General features: G+C 39.1%; 2 protein-coding genes across 7 annotated transcripts in view; one reads left to right on the top strand and one right to left on the bottom strand.

Annotated features, from left to right (window-relative positions):
• Positions 1-18,111, bottom strand: part of IQCH (IQ motif containing H) — a 215,198-nt gene extending 197,087 nt beyond the window's left edge. Inside the window, exons 1-3 of the mRNA XM_036843582.1 lie at positions 18,055-18,111; positions 11,297-11,419; positions 10,006-10,097 (exon numbers count right to left, since the gene is read on the bottom strand). Of these exons, the coding sequence (XP_036699477.1) occupies positions 10,006-10,097; positions 11,297-11,419; positions 18,055-18,105 (266 nt within the window). The 5' untranslated portion in view covers positions 18,106-18,111. The remainder of the gene's footprint in view (positions 1-10,005; positions 10,098-11,296; positions 11,420-18,054) is intronic.
• A 126-nt stretch (positions 18,112-18,237) lies between these two features.
• Positions 18,238-20,405, top strand: part of AAGAB (alpha and gamma adaptin binding protein) — an 87,993-nt gene continuing 85,825 nt past the window's right edge. For all 6 annotated transcript variants that reach the window (XM_036843593.1, XM_036843592.1, XM_036843595.1 and 3 more), the window contains exon 1: positions 18,238-18,447. In XM_036843593.1, coding sequence (XP_036699488.1) covers positions 18,375-18,447 — 73 coding nt within the window. In that variant the 5' untranslated portion in view covers positions 18,238-18,374. The remainder of the gene's footprint in view (positions 18,448-20,405) is intronic.

Here is a 20,405-nt window from a genome sequence, read left to right on the forward strand (position 1 = left end):
AGGATTACAGGTGAAAGAACCGCAAGTCTCAGATTCTATTTAGGAATGAGTTTCTAGGGAAACCCAAAAACAATAGGGGGGACAAAAACAAAGATAGCTGGGGAAATTGAAGCCTCAGACATCTACAGTTACAGAAGACAGTAAATATGGCATAACTCCTGGCCAGATAAAGGCCTACTTACTTCACATTAAATGCCTACTTACCTCAGTTCCTGTTACCTAATACATCATGTCCAGCTTCTGACAAAAAATGACAAGCCATGCTAAAAGGCAAGAAAAAAAAAAAACCAGTCTGAGGAGACAAAGCAAGCATTAGAATCAGATTTAGATATGACAGAGATTTTGGAATTATCAGACCAGGAATTAAAAATAACTATGATTAATATGCTAAAGACACTAATGGCAAAAAGTGGACAATATACAAGAACAGATGGGTAATGTAAGCAGAGAGGTTGAAGCTCCAAAAAGAATCAAAAGGAAATGTTAGAAATAAAAAATATTGTCAGAAATGAAGGATGCCTTTGATGGTCTTATTAACAGACTGGGCATGGCCAAGGAAAGAATCAGTGAGCTTAAAGAAATGTCAATATAAACTCCAAAAATGTAATGCAAGGAGAAAAAAAATTAACAAAGCAGAACAGAATGTTCAGGAACTGTGGGACAACTATAAACGGTGTAACATACACATGTTGAGAATATCAGAAAAAGAAGAAAGAAAGGAGCAGAAGAAATATTTGAGTAATAATGGCTAAGAATTTTCCAAAATTAATGACAGATGCTAAACCATACACCCAGGAAGCTCAGAGAATACCAGGGAGGATAAATACCAAAAAAACTACACCTAGACAAATCATATTCAAACTATGGAAAACCAAGGACAAAGAGAAAATCTTGAAGACTGGGGAAAAAACTTACCTGTAGAAGAACAAGGATAAGAATTATATCAAACTTCTCTTCATAAACCACGCAAGCAAGAAGAGAGTGAGGTAAAATATTTGAAGAGTGGAAAGAAAAAACCCGCCAACCTGTAATTCTGTATCCAGTGAAATTATCTTCAAAAGTGAAGAAGAAATAAAGATGTTCTCAAACAAAAACTAAGAGAATTGGTCACCAGCGACTTGTCTTGCAAGAAATGTTGAGAACTTCTTCAGAGGAAATGAAAATAAAATAGGTCAGATATGGGAGAGATGAGGCAAGCGGAAAATCCAGGGACCTCACAATCATGTCCTCCCCTTCTCTCCACCTTTCAGAGTCTTCTTAAGTTTGTTTTATATATAACATCCAGGGGTTTTAATTGTATTTATCAGAAGGAATAGGGGAAAGTATGTCTATACCATCTTCCTAGAAGTGAAACTCTCTTAGTGTATTTCTTACAAATCCTTTTTCCTCTGTAGATTATGTATTTAGAAGTGAATTTGGGGACTTCCCTGGTGGCGTAGTGGTTAAGAATACGCCTGCCAGTGCAGGGGACACTGGTTCGAGCCCTGGTCCAGGAAGATTCCACATGCCGTGGAACAACTAACAAATCAACCTGCCCTGTGTATGCCACAACTACTGAGCCTGCGCTCTAGAGCCCAAGAGCCACAACTACTGAGCCCGCATGCCACAACTACTGAAGCCCAAGTGCCTAGAGTCCGTGCTCCACAACAAGAGAAGCCACTGCAATGTGAAGCCCATGCACACAACGAAGAGTAGCCCCTGCTGGCCGCAACTAGAGAAAAGCCCGTGTGCAGCAACGAAGACCCAATGCAGCCAAAAATAAATAAATAAATTTATTTTTTTAAAAAGTGAATTTGAATTGAGATACAATTTTGCATCCCCCTTTTTTCCCCTCAACATAGCTGTGAGAATTTTTCCATGTCATGAAAATATCTTGGACAATATCGGTTTTAATAGCTACATAATACACAGATGTGTTGCAGATTTAATCATTGTTACTGTTAACATTTAAGGTATTTCCAAGTTTATTGCTACTAAATGTAACACTGAAATGAACAAACTTATACAGAGATCCATGTGTATCTCTCTTTATATCCTAGGATAAATTCCTAGATACAAACTACTAAACTAAAAAATAACAATTTAAAAAATCTTCTCACATACGTTGAAAAACCTCCTTTAAGAACTTTGTGACAACTTATACCTCCCACCAGTAGTATAAAAGTATGCCCATCTTTCAGCCCCCTCATCAGCACTGAGTATTAGGGTGTTTTAAATGACATGTTTTGCTAATTTGTTAAGAAAAACAGTAATATATAATTTAATCCTTGTTTACCAGTGAGATTAAATATTTTTCACCTATTTACTGGTTATTTGCATTTCTAGCTCTGTGAGTATTCTATTGATGTCCTTTTGTCTATGTCAAGGGTTTTTATTATTATTATTATCAGCGAGAGCACTTTGTATTTAAGAATATTAGCAATTTTTGTATCATGTGTGTTGGAAATGTTTTCCAATTTATTGTTATTTTTAAATTTTATGATGCTTTTAAAAATTTTATTTTTTGTTTCAAAAAATTTCAAACCCATAGAAAAATTGAAAGAATAGTGAGCATCCAAATACCCTTCACCTAGATGACCAAGTGTTAACAACCTGTGCTTTGTCTCTCTCTGTAACTAGGATGTAGTCATATTCTGTATAAGTGGGATTTGTGTACTGCTTTGTAACAACCCAGAAGAGATTGGCTCCAAGGGGGCTTCAATAACTGAGTGAAAATGTACCTTCTAATCTATACTCATCATTTAACAGAAACTTCTTCTTTCCTTCTCACTGTTTCTCACGATTATCTGCTTTGTTCTTGTTTTTTTTTCCCCCCTCAAACACTAGCATCATAGAATATAAATGAAGATTTCTGTGCAGTTCTGATGGTGTTGGTACAGATGGTAGTCACCCTCCTAGTGTCAATAAGCAAAGCGTGGTCATTAAGAACAGTGTGAGCAGATATCTCAAGCAATAAAATCTGTGCAAGCCAGCAATGATAAGAGGAAGAACCACACTTTGACATAGAAGAAGACTCATTGCCAAAGTAGGGATAATAATGAAACCTATTTTGAAAAATACAAAAGCACTTTGAGCTCTTTGGAGAAAATATACCACTTTTGATAATGTCCTTATCATTGTTTTCTGAATGACTGCTAGGAAAATCTTGCATGTGCTGCATCCATTATCATCACTTTTTGTATCTATTGAGTTTTGTCTCTATTAGACAAAACTACCAGATTTTTTCTTGAGCAATCCCTGGGAAAAAGGAAAACCATCCCCTGTGAAAATTAGGCCTCCTGGTTTTCAGGTAGCTATGGTGTAGGAGAGGATACTTGCAGACACTTGACTGGACTTCAATCTGGGCCTTGCTGTTTTGTTTTGTTTTTTAATTTTTTTATTGAAGTATAGTTGATTTACAATGTTGTGTTAATTACTGCTATATAGCAAAGTGATTCAGTTATACATATATATACATTCTTTTTTTAAAATATCCTTTTCCATTATGGTTTATCATAGGGTATTGAATATAGTTCTCTGTGCTATACAGTAGAACCTTGTTGTTTATCCATTCCATATATAAAAGGTTACATCTGCTAACCCCAACCTCCCACTCCATCCCTCCCCCAACCCCCTTCCCCTTGGCAAACACCAGTCTTTTCTCTATGTCCGTGATTCTGTTTCTGTTTCATAGATATGTTCATTTGTGTCATATTTTAGATTCCACATATGAGTGATGATATATGGTGTTTGTCTTTCTCTTTCTGGCTTACTTAGTATGATAATCTCTAGGTCCATCCATTTTGCTGCAAATGGCATTATTTTGTTCTTTTTTATGGCTCAGTAGTATTCCATTGTATATATGTACCGCATCTTCTTTATCCATTCATCTGTCAATGGACATTTAGGTTGTTTCCGTGTCTTGGCTATTGTGAATAGTGCTGCTATGAACATAGGGGTGCATGTATCTTTTTGAATTATAGTTTTGTCCAGATATACACCCAGAAGTGAGATTGCTGCATCATGTGGTAATTCTATTTTTAGTTTTCCGAGGAACCTCCATACTGTTTTACACAGTGGCTGCACCAACAGTGTAGGAGTGTTCCCTTTTCTCCACATCCTCTCCAGCATTTGTTATTTGTAGACTTTTTAATGATGGCCATTCTGACTGGTGTGATGTGGTACCTCATTGTAGTTTTGATTTGCATTTCTCTGATAATTAGTGATGTCGAGCATCTTTTCATGTGCCTATTGGCCATCTTTATGTCTTCTTTGGAGAAATGTCTATTTAGGTCTTCTGCCCATTTTTGGATAGGGTTGTTTGTTTTTTTGTTGTTTAGTTGTATGAGCTATTTGTATATTTTGGAAATTAAGCCCCTGTTGGTCACATCATTTGCAAATATTTTCTCCTATTCTGTAGGTTGTCTTTTCATTTTGTGTATGGTTTTCTTTGCTGTGCAAAAGCTTGTAAGTTTGATTAGGTCCCATTTATTTATTTTTTGTTTTTATTTCTATTGCCTTGGGAGACTGACCTAAGAGAACATTGGTATGATTTATGTCAGAGAATGTTTTGCCCATGTTCTCTTCTAGGAGTTTTATGGTGTCATGTCTTATGTTTAAGTCTTTAAGCCATTTTAAGATGAATTTTGTGTATGGTGTGAGGGTGAGCTCTAACTTCATTGATTTACATGCAGCTGTCCAGCTTTCCCAGCACCACTTGCTGAAGAGACTTTTTCCCAAGAGACTGTCTTGCCTCCTTTGTCGAAGATTAATTGACTGTAGGTGTGTGGGTTTATTTCTGGACTCTCTATTCTGTTCCATTGATCCATATGTCTGTTTTTGTGCCAATACCACGCTGATTTTGATTACTGTAGCTTTGCAGTATTGTCTGAAGTTTGGGAGGGTTATGCCTCCTGCTTTGTTCTTTTTCTTCAGGATTGCTTTGGCGACTCTGGGTCTTTTATGGTTCCATATGAATCTTAGGATTATTTGTTCTATTTCTGTGAAAAATATCATGGGTAATTTGGTAGGAATCACATTAAATCTGTAGATTGCTTTGGGTAGTATGTGGGCCTCACTATTGATGACCTGTGTGACCTGGAACACTGGTGTGAGCCTCAGTTTGCACAGCTTTAAAAGGAAAGGGTAAATATCTACCTCATAGATTTAAAAAAAAGTCCTTTGTAAACTGTCAAGTGTTAAAATTATTGATGATAATGATGATGATGATCATTATTGTTTATCTTTTCTAAATAATTTTTAAAGGTGGATTCAGGGATAGTACTCATTTTGAATGAACTCTCCCAATTTCCTGGGCTTCCATAATAGAATGAAGCCCCATATATCTGAAAAACATTGAATCTCAGTTACTCATAGGAACTGTGCTGTACTGTCAAAGGAGCAACAGGAATTTGTAGTCCTTATTATACGCCACTCCTCTCAGAAGGAGTTGCTGCCATGGTTGTTTGGCCCCTGACACTCCACCAGACTCACAGTGTAAGCAGACATTGGCCAGCCTACCAGCCTGATTGCCAGGTCCCACTCTTGGCTCAGTCCTAGTGCAAGAGGCTTACTCTAGCCCTTCATAGCAATGGGGTAGCAGAATTTCCAGGACTAAGCTCTTGATTGCACAGAGGCAGGCCCTCTATTTGGCCAAAAGAATACTGATTCCAGGGAGTCATGCATGTCCCAAGGATCCCAAGCACAAATGATCTGCATGAGATTTACCCAGAGTGTTTGTTACAATGCAGATTCCAGGACCCCATCTGGGAGCCAGTGAAAGAGGACTGCAAACCAAAGTTTAAGAACCATCACTCTAGACCTGTAGTCTCTCAAATAGGGTACCCACGTCTCAGGTGATACATAAGACAAGGCCATTCGTCGTGTGAAGAGAGTGTAAGAACTTCTATTTATCTATAATAAGAAATGCATAAAATAAAAAATAAAAATAAGAAATTACTTTGTACTACTATTTAATACTCAGTTTGTCACTGGCTCCCTCACGTGGTCATGTCACCTGCACTTCTGGATACCTCCTGAGAGTGGAAGCTCCAAACCACAAAAGAACGAACAGGCGGGCCAGCATTGTATGTGTTTTTCCAGAGCATTAGAGTGAACTGCAGTTTATTCATGAAGTGGGTTTGTGGATTATATTATTTAGTTTTAACTAAACTAAGCCTGGAAAAATGGATGGGTGTCCTAAAAAAAAATCCTGTGAAAAGCCACACTGTATTTAAGATAATGATGACATGCATTGGGAATTCCCTGGCGAACCAGTGGTTAGGACTCTGACCTTTCACTGCCAGAGGGCGTGGGTTCAATCCCTGGTTGGGGAACTAAGACCCCACAAGCCATGCAGCAAAAAAACAAAAACAAAAACAAGACAAAACAAAATGATAACAAGCATTGGTGAAAAACAAGAAAATGGCAGAACTTACACTTTTACTTCTAGCTTTTTCTTCAGCCATATTAAAATGTAAAAATGATGATTAACCAATCAAACTTATGAAGAGGCAGCCTCCCCAAGCCCCCTAAACTTAAAAATTATCCAGAAGACTAACTAAAATATGGGCTTACATCCAACCAGCATCAATGCTGAATCTCAGCTAAGTGTAGAGTATTTTGGGGATATTAGCCACAACCAGTATAAAGCTGTCATGATTAACAAGATTAAGAAAGCAAAACATTATAATTAATAACCTGTTTTACAAGAGAAAGAAGTTTTGTGCTGTTAATAAAGTAAAAGAAATTTTTTAACTGTTTAGTTCATCTTTATCTCATTATTGAAACATTTCTATGTTGGTGTTAGTTGATAATTCACTCTATGATAATAAGTATATAATTTATAAATAAATAAGCAAGCACATTTTATGGGTGCACACCCAAATTCTTTGACTGATATCCTTGGGGGATCCAAGGCCAGGTCCAGTTTCTGCCCCAGCTTGAAACTTTTATGAAACTATGTCTCCCCCTTTGGCCTCCTGATCAGTTGTGAGCAACCTGTTTCTCAGTGAGTCATTCCATCAGTCATGAAAAAACTCCTTGTTTACTTGGGTATCCTAAGGACTTTGTCATGGAACCTCAGAAGAAAAATGCAATGAATTGGCCAGTCCTGCTCCTCCCAGACATGTGAACCTGAAGAAATTCTGGGTTCTGCAACCTGCTTTGCATATAATCTCCCGGGAGGCCACAGCAGACTCTGAAGCCAAGTCTATTCATGACAGTCTCTGGACAACCCCTCCCCCAACACCCCACCGCCCCAAGTGCAGAGCCAGGTGTGAGTATCTACCTGGGAATATGACAGTCACAGACAACCGGCCCTGAGCTCCTGGGTCTCATGTTTTCCATTTCCATCTGCCGCTGCTCCTCTTCTGCCCTGAGCCATGCCCTGTGACTCACACTTCCACTCCCAGGGCCTGCCTTGGGTCCGCTTACTTTGAAAACCCAGTTTGGACTCTTCTCCAGTTTTGACCTTGGCTCCCCTCATTTCATTTTCAAATTGTGTGCCACTTTAGCATCCCAAATCCACAGCTATGACTGAGATGCTTCCCCAGGCTCGTAGGGCTCCTACAAACTTGCCAGGCTCCCATCTCCCTGATAAGAGGGCCGGTGACTGTATTATTGTATTGAACAGGAAAGAAAGGATCCAAGGACCACTTCTGGGAGCCAGCTGAATGCCCCCGCTAACATCTTCCTTTACTCTTCCAGACCCTAAAAAGGGGCAAGGGTACACCTTGGCCAGAGGGAAGAACTGTACAAGCAAAGGTCTCTGCCAGAATCTTTCTGTTTGGTTCTCTGCTACCTAGTGTGCTCTTTTCAGTTATCATAGCTTGCAAATCTACAGCCCAGACTCTCTGTTCTTTGTCAAGATGAGAGTACAAAGAGAAAGCTGGAGACAGAACAGGAGAACTTTGATTAGAGTTGGTGGCAGACGTCTCTTCTCCTGTTTACTTTCCCCACCCCCTCCATTCTGGAGCTTTCTTATTGCTGTTTGTACCTTCTGTCCTTTGGCTACACACTCCCCACCTACTACAGATCACCTGGCTGCCATCTGAATAGGACTCCCACTTTGCCCTGTGTGGCTCTCTTGATTTAGAACTGAGTCAATATAAGTTGGTAGAGTAACCTCCAATATTTTCTTCTCCAAGAATCCCTTTTATGATTTTCCCTACAGATTGTTTCTTTCAAAAGATGATGTGTATTAACCTATTTGCAGGTCATATTGTTATTCCCAAATTTAAAAATCTAAGATGTAAATGACTAAAAACTGGACAGACTAGGGAAGGTTTGCCTCTGCCAAGGGATGATGGATGCCTGTGGTACTACCTTCATGTGGGAGAAAGGGAGACAGGCAGAGTGTACACCCAAGCCTCTGCTCCCCACTCCTGAGGCTTGGGATGTGGCTGTGTCTCTAGGTTTCCATGTTTCCATGTGTGCTCTCTGAAACTTGACCTCACTCTCTGATATGATTCACTTATGCTTGGTATACATGTATGATGCAAATAGGGCCACAGGGGTTTTAAGTTGAGTACAAAACCTTAATCTATATACTCTCAAATTCAGGAAGCCTGGATGTAAGAAGGTCCAAAGTAAGGAAAGGTCATTTCTCTTTTTTATTTTTATTTTTTTTTAATTGGAGTATAGTTGATTTACAATGTTGTGTTAGTTTCTGCTGTACAGCACAGTGAATCAGTTATACATACATCCACTCTTCCTTAGATTCTTTTCCCATAAAGGTCATTACAGAGTATTGAGTAGATCTCCCTGTGCTATACAGTAGGTCCTTATTAGTTATCTATTTTACATATAGTAGTGTGTGGAAAGGTCATTTCTCTTTAACTCAATTCTAATTTTAATAAACCATCTCTTAGGATGTATTATATAATGAATATTTCAAGCAAGTTTTATTATTTTTGTTTTGTTTACCCTGGATACCAAAATCATCTTTACAGTAAAGCACATATGACAGGCTAAAAACTGTAAAGAAAGTCCCACATAATCTGAATAGCGTAAAAATTGATTTGCTTTAAAGTATTTCCTTTAGGAGCTGAATTTTGGATATGCTTTACTAAAAATAAAAATATATATATAACACCAAAACTAGGACCGTGAAACAGTTGTCATGGTGTCAAGCATTAGAATGCAGTACAAGTAATGGAGAATAAATTTTATTGAAGTCCAAATTCTGCCATTAACTTCTTTTTTTTTAATGAATTTCTATTGGAGTATGGTTGCCTTACAATGTTGTGTTAGCCTCCACTGCACAACAAAATGAATCAGCCATACACACACAGATATCCCCTCCCTTTTGGACTTCCCTCCCATTTAGGTTACCACAGTGCACTAGGTGAGTTCCTTGTGGTATACAACATGTTCCCATCCGTTGTCCATTTTATACATAGTATCAATAATGTATATGTGTCAATCCCAGTCTCCCAATTCCTCCCACCCCACCCCTTTCCCCCTTGGTATCCATATATTTGTTCTCTACGTCTGTGTCTCTATTTCTGCTTTGCAACTGAGATCTTCTATACCGTTTTTCTAGATTCCACGTATATGCATTATTATACGATATTTGTTTTTCTCTTTCTGACTTACTTCACTCTGTATGACACTCTCTAGGTCCATCCACGTCTCTACAAATGACCCAATTTCATTCCTTTTTATGACTGAGTAATATTCCATTGTATATATGTACCACATCTTCTTTATCCATTTGTCTGTCGATGGATGTTTAGGTTGCTTCCATGTCCTGGCTATTGTAAATAGTGCCGCTATGAACATTGGGGTGCATGTGTTTTTTTGAATTATGGTTTTCTCTGGGTATATGCCCAGTAGTGGGATTGCTGGGTCATATGGTAGTTCTATTTTGCCATTAACTTCTTATGCAAAACTTCTACTGAAATTAGTAGAATGGATAAGAACAAAGCCAAGGAGTTTTGTCTTTACAGTCATCTCACCTGTGTGAGAAAAGTTTTTTTTTTTAATCGTACTTATTTTGGACCTTAAAATGGCTATTTTACTTACCATTTGGAAGCACGAGAAGAATATAAGTTATCATCAATAGGAGTTGTTAAAACACGTTGGTGTACAACATTTAAATACTTCTCGATGTGAATCTGTTACAGAAAAGTTAAAGTTTAGGCCATTAGAGTGGACTTGAGATCCTCAGCTAATTTACTCCATTTCATTAGGTTAACTCTTGGAATGGTGTAATTAAGCCAAAAGACACAACATGCTATGTGTTTATTTCAAGGCTAAGGTATCATTAGGCATCTCAAGACCAAATTACTTTATCCCAAAAAGCAGCATAAACAATTGAGACTCAAAGCTTAAGTGACCTGTAGCATTCTTCACAAATGAACCTGCACAATAGTCAGTTTGCTACCTAGCTGGGGAAACTTGCTAGGCAACCCTGACATTGAGTAATGTCTTTCCCTTATGGGGACTTCAGGCAAGCATCAGAGGAAAGAGTTTGGCCTCTAGGTAACAGATTATTTTAAATGGCCAACCCAAAGACTCCAGCTGGGTCCAGCCTTCTCACCATCATGTAATATAGGACAATGGCATGCTAGTCTGATGAGGCAACAAAATATACCACATCTCTCAGCCTCAGGAGCTGAGCTGGGATGCTAATAACATGGTAGAGTGAAAGTCAGAAGTGAGAGCAGAGACACTGATCGTCAGAGGTCTGGAAGATGGAGATGGCCTTTATTTGGACCCATGTGCTAATAGGTCCTTGTTTTATATATGAATGTTATCCTGGTCTGAAGATTGGATTCTCCCATGCCCTTATGTTCATCTAATAATGATGAAGTCCCTATCTACTTTATTTCTCTGTTCCAAAATTGGTGTATTTCTTTTCTATTTCCATTGTTATGTACTAGGTTACAATATTACAAAAATGACTAATCTCAAAATACTTAAGCTATTAGGGAAAAGTAAACTATTTTTTAGAATCCTGGTGAATCTGATAGAAACTCTCTGCAATGTATTGGTATGAATCCTTTTTTTTGTCAGGCATATTGTTGGACTGAGTAGTTATTTTTAAAACTCTAAATGATTTTTATTAAACCACATTTTAGGGGTTATCACTTCATAATCATATATTATCAATGCCTCACATTCTTATGGCACGTAAATCAATCAGTTAATAATCATCCTTTTAAAAAAGGAACAGCATGGGAAAGGTGATGACCAACTGAGGCCCACCTCTGTTACAGAATTACATGGGGCCTGTGAAAAGCACAGTTCTTTTCTTCTTGAGGAATCCTTGTCTCCTTCTGGAATTTTATTTAATATCTAAAACTCTACTTACTTTTAACCCCATTTCAGTCCTTTTGATTGCTGTTTCAAGATTCTGAATGTCAAGAGTTTCGCCTTTTTCCTCAAGTGGGAATTTTGTTAATTTCTCCTTTAATTGATAAAGTTCTTCATGGACCTGGAGGTAGAAGAATATAAAATATAAAAGAATACAGGGCTTCCCTGGTGGCGCAGTGGTTAAGAACTCGCCTGCCAATGCAGGGGACACGGGTTCGAGCCCTGGTCCGGGAAGATCCCACATGCTGCGGAGCAACTAAGCCCGTGCACCACAACTACTGAGCCTGCGCTCTAGAGCCCACGAGCCACAACTACTGAGCCCGCGTGTCACAACTACTGAACCCCGCGCGCTTAGAGCCTGTGCTCTGCAACAAGAGAAGGCACAGCAATGAGTAGCCCACGCACTGCAACGAAGAGTAGCCCTCACTCACCGCAACTAGAGAAAGCCTGCGCACAGCAATGAAGACCCAACGCAGCCAAAAATAAAATAAATAAAATAAATAAATTAAAAAAAAAAAGAATACATACATAGTCCACCTAAAACAGTTATTTATCTTAAAGGTTTGCAATTTGCTTGAATTGCTAGAGACAAGAAAGTTGATTTTAAAGATGGTGATCATTGAAAAGGACTGTCCTTATGGTTCTGAGACGTGCTTTATTAGACGTCTCCAGTTACTGTCTTTCAGATTTTGGAAAACTAAGCTTTCATACAATTTTCTATTTGTCCTTCCCCCATTAGAAACAGATCCAAGATAAAACTCCAACTCAAATGGCTTCTGCTTTCTCAGGTGGTAAAGCAGTTGTGTCAGATACAATAAGAAGTTTGTGCCAAATTCTGATTTCTACTAATTGGTTGAGAGGTAAGAAGACAGAACACTTCCGGCAAAGAGAGGTTCTAGTGAAAGCAGTGCCTTTCAAAAGAGAATTATAAATATGTGGACAGGGCCTGCTGGTTTTCCATTCTAGCTGGATCTTCCCCACTTACTGCTCTGAAGAAGCAGTTCTGTAGATGTGGCCTTAATATTGTTTTATGTAGTCAGAAATGAAAACAATCCTTGAAGAAAAAGCAACATAATGTCATTACTTTAACATTTTCCTTCAATTTGTATTTTCCTTAGAAATGATGAACATCTCTCCAAAGTCAAGCACCCTCAGAATAAAATAGGCATTATGAAATTAGCACACAATTCTCTGCATTCATATTAGAAACCAAACTTCCACAGATAAATACAGATGGCACCAATTATTGTATGGGCTGCTGCCACAAGAGAAACATTTTCTTATGCAAATTTATGAACCCAACACCTGTTTCAGCAATAGTCACACCAATAATAATCTGCAGATTGGGTTTGCTAAAGGCATTTTGAAACAGTTACCTTTTCTCTGTTAGTATTACTGGACCTACACGTTGATCCAGCCTATGTTATCGATTATTCTCAAGTATTCCCAAGGAGTCAAGTATTCAAGAGATCAAAAGATTTGCATCTTTTCACTGATGGGCATTACAGTCTGGCAGACACATCTGGTCATTTGTACTCTGTACAAATTATCATGTAGAGCCTTCAGGGCTCACAGATTGAAATTTGAACACACCTACTGTTTGCTGGTACACACTAAGGATGAAGATGTACTTCTTTCGACTGTTTTGTCCAAATTAGTGCTACAAGCTGATTGATTATCTATTGTCTAAAGACATTTGAAAGTACAAAAAAGCAGTTCAAGGGCAAGCCCACTTCCAGGCCCACATTTTTTTTTTTTTGGTTCAACTTTTGAATGCACTGAATTTCCTTCTTGTAGCTCTAGTATTTGTAATACTTGTAGCTTCAAGTATCATTGTGTAATTATGCCTGTCAACTGCTGGAGGGAGCGAAAACCACACTGGATTATTTATCAGGGAACCGAAGGTCTGATTTCTTCATTGCTTTGTGTGGACAATTATATGTCTTCATAGAGTTGTGAGATAATATGTAATAGGTCTGGTACATAGTAATAACTTGGTAAAAGGCAAATGAACATAATTCCTTGTTCTATTACTATTCACACAATGTCCACGCACACCATGCACATTTTCTCTAGTGTTCTTACCAAGAAAAAAAAAAAAAAAAGAATTACTCTACTTGTAGAATGAAAATGAGACAATGGGTGTGAAAATGAATGAATATAGGCTTTGGAACCAGACAGATATGAACTAGAATTCTATTTCCTCCTTTACTAAACTGAGATGGGCAAATTTACTTAGCTTTTTAGAGCCTTAGTGTTCTTACCTGTAAAATGGGGATACATAGCTACCTTTTAGAATAGTGGCAAGAATAAAATGAGTTAAAGTATATAAAGTGCTTTGTATAAGGCCAGCCACATAGGAGGGCACTGAACCAATGTTAATTCTCTTCTCCTGAATGGTAAAACCTAGTGAAACGCCTTGCATATAACTGGCACTTAGTAAATGTTCATTGATTTGAATTGTTCTCTTAATCTTTCTCAAGAGCTTTTTACTTTCCTTGTCAGATATTTCTTCTCCCCTCTTAGTAACCGCACATCTGTTTGTATAATTGCAATAGAGACAAGTACTGTAGGAAATGTTTCACCAGACCTGGGTAGAAAAAGAGATTAAGTTCTAAATCTCCGTTCTTCAAATAGATCCAATCTACCATACTGAAATTTTACGTGTCACCCATCATCTCTGTGATCATCAAATGCATTGCTTTCCATACATTTCCCACTTGGAGGAAGATTATTACTTTGACAGTCTGGGGACAGGGCTACTTAATAAGAAGCCCTTGAAAGATTCAATGCAGACAAAAGTTGCTCTAGAATTTAAAAGCGCCATGCAACCAGACTCCGTTTTGTCAAAAGCAGCCTCATGACTCCATTTTATTCATCTCTGCTAAAGATAAGAGTTTGGCTGAGTCATTCTCATTGCTTCCCCATTCATTTTTATGTTGTATGCTCCTGGCAAACCAGACAGAGGGGTTGATAAGAGAGACAGTGATAATATCAAGCTGTCAATCAGCTCAAATATTTCCAAGGTTGGTGTAAACATACAACTGTTGGGTTTTTGAAATACGATTTCCAAAACTAATTAAAAAGCTAATTTGATTGCAAGACTTGGTAATCCTGGTTGCACAAACATATGTTTAATAGTTGGGTCAAACAAGTATTTATAAACATATAAAGACACCACATTATTATTAATAAAGTATAAACACAAAGCTTCTAATACTTAATAATAAAAGAAACCATCTAGGAAACCTCCCAGAATAACCACCACACTTCTTAAAGATTGTTTCACAAATGTGCCATAACCTGTTTAAGGACCAGCACACACCAGATTTATTACTTTGGGTGAGTTACTTTACCTTTTTGTATCTTAGTTTCTTCTTCTGTAAACTGCAACTAAAAATAAAACCTGCCTACTATAGTAGTTGGTCGGAGATTATCTAAGCCCTCAGCACAGGGTCTGGTTCTCAATAAATACTGGCTACTATTTTAATTATAGTGATTATTATTACTATAGTAAAACCTCAGTATTCTAATCAGTTGAGGAAAGAGCCAGAAAAAATTATAAAAGGTCTGAATTATACACTTGAAGGTGAAAGAAATTAAGTAGCTAACAAAATGCTGCCTAGTAGAGCTCTATGTGGGCATGGTACTCATAGTTCCTGAACCAAAAATGAAAACATGGACTTTGATATATGATCTGATTGGGACAGAATATTCACAATCAGAATTTCTTACATAGAAAATGAAAGAAGATTGCTTGAATTTTCTATGTATGTGAGTACCCACAATGCTCATCTTTGATCAGTTTCCTTTCCATAACATGAAAGAATAATAGTACTTATCGGATAGACTTGTAAGGGTTAAATGAGTTAAATATATTATAGCACTTAGAACCATGCATGATACCTGATAACTACTATGCTATTGTGATTTTTCTTCAAAATCATGCAACAGTTTATATTTTACAGTACCATCTAAAGTAGTAGCTCTCATACTTGAGGGTGCATCAGAGTTATCTGAAAGGCTTGTAAAAGCAGATTGCTGGGCCCCGCCCTCAGAAATTCTGATTTATTAGGCCTGGAGTGGGGTCTGAGAATTTGCAGTTCTTACAAGCTCCCAGCTGGTTCTAATGATGCTGGTCCTAGGACTACACTTTGAGAATCATTGGTTTAAAGAGTTGCTTAATGTATCTCACTGAGACATAGACCTAATATACTGTATTAGGGTGAAGCAAGTGGAGATTTGAATGAAGTACCTCTGCTAACAGTAAGGAAGTCCACTTTACAGTAAAGACCAATTATGTAGTTTTGGGGAAATTGGGTCAATTTAGAATCAGCGGTAGTTCTAATCTAAGCTATGTGTCCTACAGAAGAGAAAACTGAGGCCCGGAGAGATGAAGTGACTAGCCCAAAGGTACCCACCTGGCAATGTCATTGCCAGGGTCAGACCTCAGTATTCTGACTCCCAACCAAATATCCTTTTCACTAGATGTACTGCTCTTTGGTAGCCTGTTGGAAGGAAATAAATCACAGCCCCAGGTAGAAATGGAACCCATGTTGGCATGTCTGAGGGTGCTACTGTATGCTCACAAATACTCAGAATGCAGTGAAAAAGTAGGGAAGGTCTTCCACATTTCCTCATTATACATATTCTACATTGTACCAGGAAGAATTTTACATTGTATCTAGAAATCAGCCTCAGTAATCAGTTTAACTGTAGCCTCTCTTTCTCTGCATAGCCCTCCACTTAGTGTATACGAAGTAACCCTTTTAAGCAAGTGGGGGGGCTGATCAACATGGATATGACTCTCTTAGCTCTTCCCAAAGAGAGGTCTGGCCTTTGCCCTTGGATACTGGGAGGTGATCTCTAGGCCCCTGGAGTGTCCTGCTTGACAGGAATGTCTTTATGATGGGGGCTTTGAGCTATGCTGTATCAGTTCCAATCTCTAGAGGAATTAGACTGAAATCATTAGTCTACTCTCTGGGAAGGGCTGAAGACTAAAAGTCAGCCAAATGGGCAGTTTGATTGAGCTCCAATAAAAACTCTGGACACTAAAGTCTTGGGAAAACTTTCCTAGTTGGCAATAATGTGTATATATTGTCACATATCATGGCTGGAAGGAGGTAATGCCCTCCATGACTCCATGGGAAGAAAATGGCTGGAAGCTCCATTTGGACCCCTCCTGGACTCTGCCCTAAGCATCTCTTCCCATGGCTGATTTTAATTTGTATCCTTTTGCTATAAAAACACTGTAATTGTAAGCATAGTGCTTTCCTGAGTTTTGTGAGTTGCTCTAGCTAATTAGCCACTGTGAGGTGGCTAGGGCTTCCAGATGTGTAAATAGCTGGTCTGAAGTGAGGATGGTTCTAGGGACCCATGAACTTGTGCCTTGTGTCTAAGTGAGGACAGTCTTGTGGAGACTGTTCCCTCAGACTTGGCAGTTTGGCTAAACTCATTCTAGGGTGGTGGTGAAAGCAAGGATAATAAAAGGTGAGGAAGGAAAATTTGGGTATGATTCATATTGGGGAAGTCTATGAAATTGGTGAGTTTAGGGGTTTGTATTTTGGAAAAGGTGAATTGAAAGAAGTCTCCCAGATGGGAGGTAAGAGACCAAATCATGGCAGGAAGAAAAATTAGACCCTTTAGATCTGAGTAGAGTCCTGATAGAGTGACCTTAGGCAAATTACTTCAAGCCTTAGTCAAGTAGAGGTAAATATAACAGTTAAAAGTGATGATATATGTGGAAATGTTTTAAAACGATAATATGCAAATGTGGAAAAACAAAGTACTTTTAACATTCTGGAAAAATCTGAGTGTAACTGTCATAAACTGAGTTATGTGGGAGAAGTTAATACTTTCTTGATATTTCCCCCCTCAGATTAGAAAAAACTACTTCCCTGTGTTTTTTAATTTGTCACATTTCCACATTCAAAAACTTTAACTTGATTAGCCATCTTTTATCTTTAATATGTTTCCCTATCTGTATGTTCCCAAGCAAGGTATTTCTATTTTATTATTTTTTATTGCGATATAATTGACATATAACATTAGTTTCACATATACAACATAATGATTCGATATTTGTACATATTGCTAAATGATCACCACAGTAAGTCTAGTTAACATCCATCACCACACATGTCAATCGTTACAATTTTTTTTCTTGTGATGAGAACTTTTAAGATTTACTCTTAGCAACTTTCAAATACATAGTAGAGCATTATTAACTATAATTCCCATGGTGTACATTACATCCCCAGAACTCATTTATTTGCAAGGGACTTCTAGATCCAAAAAAACTTAAGAAAAGCAGTTCACATATTTCAACTTCTCCCCAGATTTATCACCTCTCCAATGTGTCTGATTCATATCTCCTCCAGTTCCCTACATCATGGGATCAAAATTTTCAGAACATAACACTTAAAAATGGTGCCTCACTGTAAGATGCATTTTTCCAAAGTAAAGATCCCGGTGGTGTGTATGGTCCTGGAGTTTTACCAGAGGCAAAATGGTTGTGCTTCGGAAGCGCAACCTCCAGGCTCAGGCTCCGGAGGTGTGTGAGCTTGGCGGGAGAGGTCTGGTTGGCATATCTGGTAGTTCTCTAAGCGGTGCTGCCGCTCGTGTGTTGGAGGCAGTGTGGGAGCGGCGCTCCAAGAGGGTGGGCGTGAGTGGATGGGCGGGCGTGAGTGGTTGGGCGCTGCTGGGCCTCGCTCGAAGGGTCTTAGCTGGGAAGGGAGAGTGAGGCCCATTTCCCACCTGGATTAATATGGATCCGATGGGGTCGTGGTTTTCCGTCTCCTGGGCCATGCCTACAGCCGGGCGGGGCTACCTCCCGGGGGAGGCGAGGTCTCCAGGCGCCGGAACCTACTGCGGAGGGAGCTCGTCCCCATGGCAACGCCACGCGCAGCCCGGCCTGGTCCACGCCGGGAGCGGAAGAGGGGCTGGGGGAGGAGGCAGGGCCGGCCGTGCCTTCTGAGAACGCGCCTTCCTTTGCGCGTCTCCCCCGCGCGCCGGCGGCCGTGGTATCGCCCAAGGCGGAAGGGGCTCCTGGACAGAACCTGTTCGCTGGCGCAGAGATGGCTGCGGGCGTACCCTGCGCGCTAGTCACCAGCTGCTCATCCACCTTTTCCGCAGACCGGCTAGTCCAACGTGAGTAGTGAGGCACCTGGGCTGATCTCCAAGCCCCGCGCCGAGCCTCGGCTGGCGACAGTCCCAGCACCGCGGCCTCCCTCGGGGCCTCTGTCGCCGCCGCGGGCCCTGGACTCTTGCTCCCCTCGGTGGTGACCCGAGACTCCTCTGGTGCCCTTCATACGTGGTCGAGGTGCCCAGTCCGCCAGGTGTCCACCGTTAGCTCCTGCACTCGTTGTTTCTCTGCTTGCCGGGCCTACCATGTCGTTTCTTCCAGCTTTTTCTGTAAAGTAGGACCCCAGCCCAGGGGTTGTTGCGGTCAACCTTTGAGGTGAACCGGAAAGGCGCTCTGGGAGTGGTACCGAGGAACGCGAGTGTCAGGTGCAGGAATCGTGATTTATGTTGCCATCCCTGCTCCTGAGGTAGAGAGTGTTTCCTCTGGCTACCCCTTGATGTGTATTTTAAGACTTGTTCGACTTGCTCCCTGCACTCTGCAGTTATTCACTGCCTTGCCTTCCTTCTGAGGCTAGGCCCTCCGCCAACATTAGTTTTTGGTTATTACTGGGCCTAGTCCTTTTGCCTCTGGACCTTCATAGTGGTTGTCAAACTAAGTCACTCTTGAAAGAACCGTAGGCGAGGAGGGGAGACCAGTGTAGTAGAGAAACCATAGGACTGGGGGCATAGGCTCAACTCTTCCACTAACTAACTCCGCGAAGTTGATTATAACTCAAGACTCCTGTTTTAAATGCGTGGCTTCGAGTCAGAACAGTGACTCTCAGCTGTAACCTATGCCATTCAGTTTTCTTTGTAAAGTGGTGATAATTTTCACAGGATTTTGTGCTTAACCCAGAGTAATCATTCGGTAAATGGTAGATATTATTATTAAAGCACATTCTCTCTCTAGCCCTCAGTTTCCTGATCCTGAAAATGGGGCATATGAATCTATCTCACAGGATTCTTTGAAGGACCGGTGATGTGACATTTTGAAAGCATTTTGTAAAGTGTAAAGCATCATATAAGCTGTAACTTCTTCCTGTAGTACCTGTCAAATGACAGAATTAGGCAGTTTGTCACTCCAGCACAAATGTTCTGTAACTTAGGTATCATTTGTGATCACATAAAAAGTTCCTTAATTATAACACTAAATGGTAACTAACTGCTCTAATTATGCCATTTCCTTACCTCTCATCAGTGCTCCTTCCCATTTTTTCCTTTCTTTTTTTTTTGAAAATTGTTTTATTCTAAAAGTAGTGCATAGTCCATTAAGTAAGATTTAGCACATGTAGAAAAGAAAATGTCAGCCAAGGTCTCATCACCCAAACACAAATACTGTGTTAACATTTCTGTGCATTTCCTTCCAGTTTTTTTCCCAATGCACAGGTTTTAAAAAAATTGATAATTACATTTCATATATAATTTTTATATTTTATGTATAACATGTAATATTTTTAACATTTTATATATAAAAATTCAAAATATTGTATCTGAAATATTGAATATATAAATGTATACAATTATATATTTATAACACATTAAGGTGTATGATTTGTATAAATACATATATTTATATAAGATATACTTTTATATTTTACATATATTTCATAGATTATTTTTATCCTGATATTTTCATCTACCATTACACTGTAAATTAGTTTCCATCATATATTACATCTAGAGAACATATCAGAATTTGCTCAGAATTCTTAAGATCCTTGGTGTATTTAACTTTCCAAAGGAATTATATGCATTTGGATTTCCATTACTGATATATAAAAGTCCTTTCAAAGCCAGTCTCAGAAATATTTGTTAAGTTTTCTTTTGGTTATCACGTGCTTTAAGGATCAGAATTGGCAGACACGGTCACTTCCTTGAAGGAGCTGATTACCTATAGTTGGGGAATAGTTAACACTGTACTTCTTTAAAATATATTAGCATCATTGGGAATAAAATTAATTCTGTAAAATAAAATAATCCACTTT

This window comes from Balaenoptera musculus, chromosome 2 (assembly GCF_009873245.2).
Source record: "Balaenoptera musculus isolate JJ_BM4_2016_0621 chromosome 2, mBalMus1.pri.v3, whole genome shotgun sequence".
Classification (NCBI taxonomy): domain Eukaryota; kingdom Metazoa; phylum Chordata; class Mammalia; order Artiodactyla; family Balaenopteridae; genus Balaenoptera; species Balaenoptera musculus.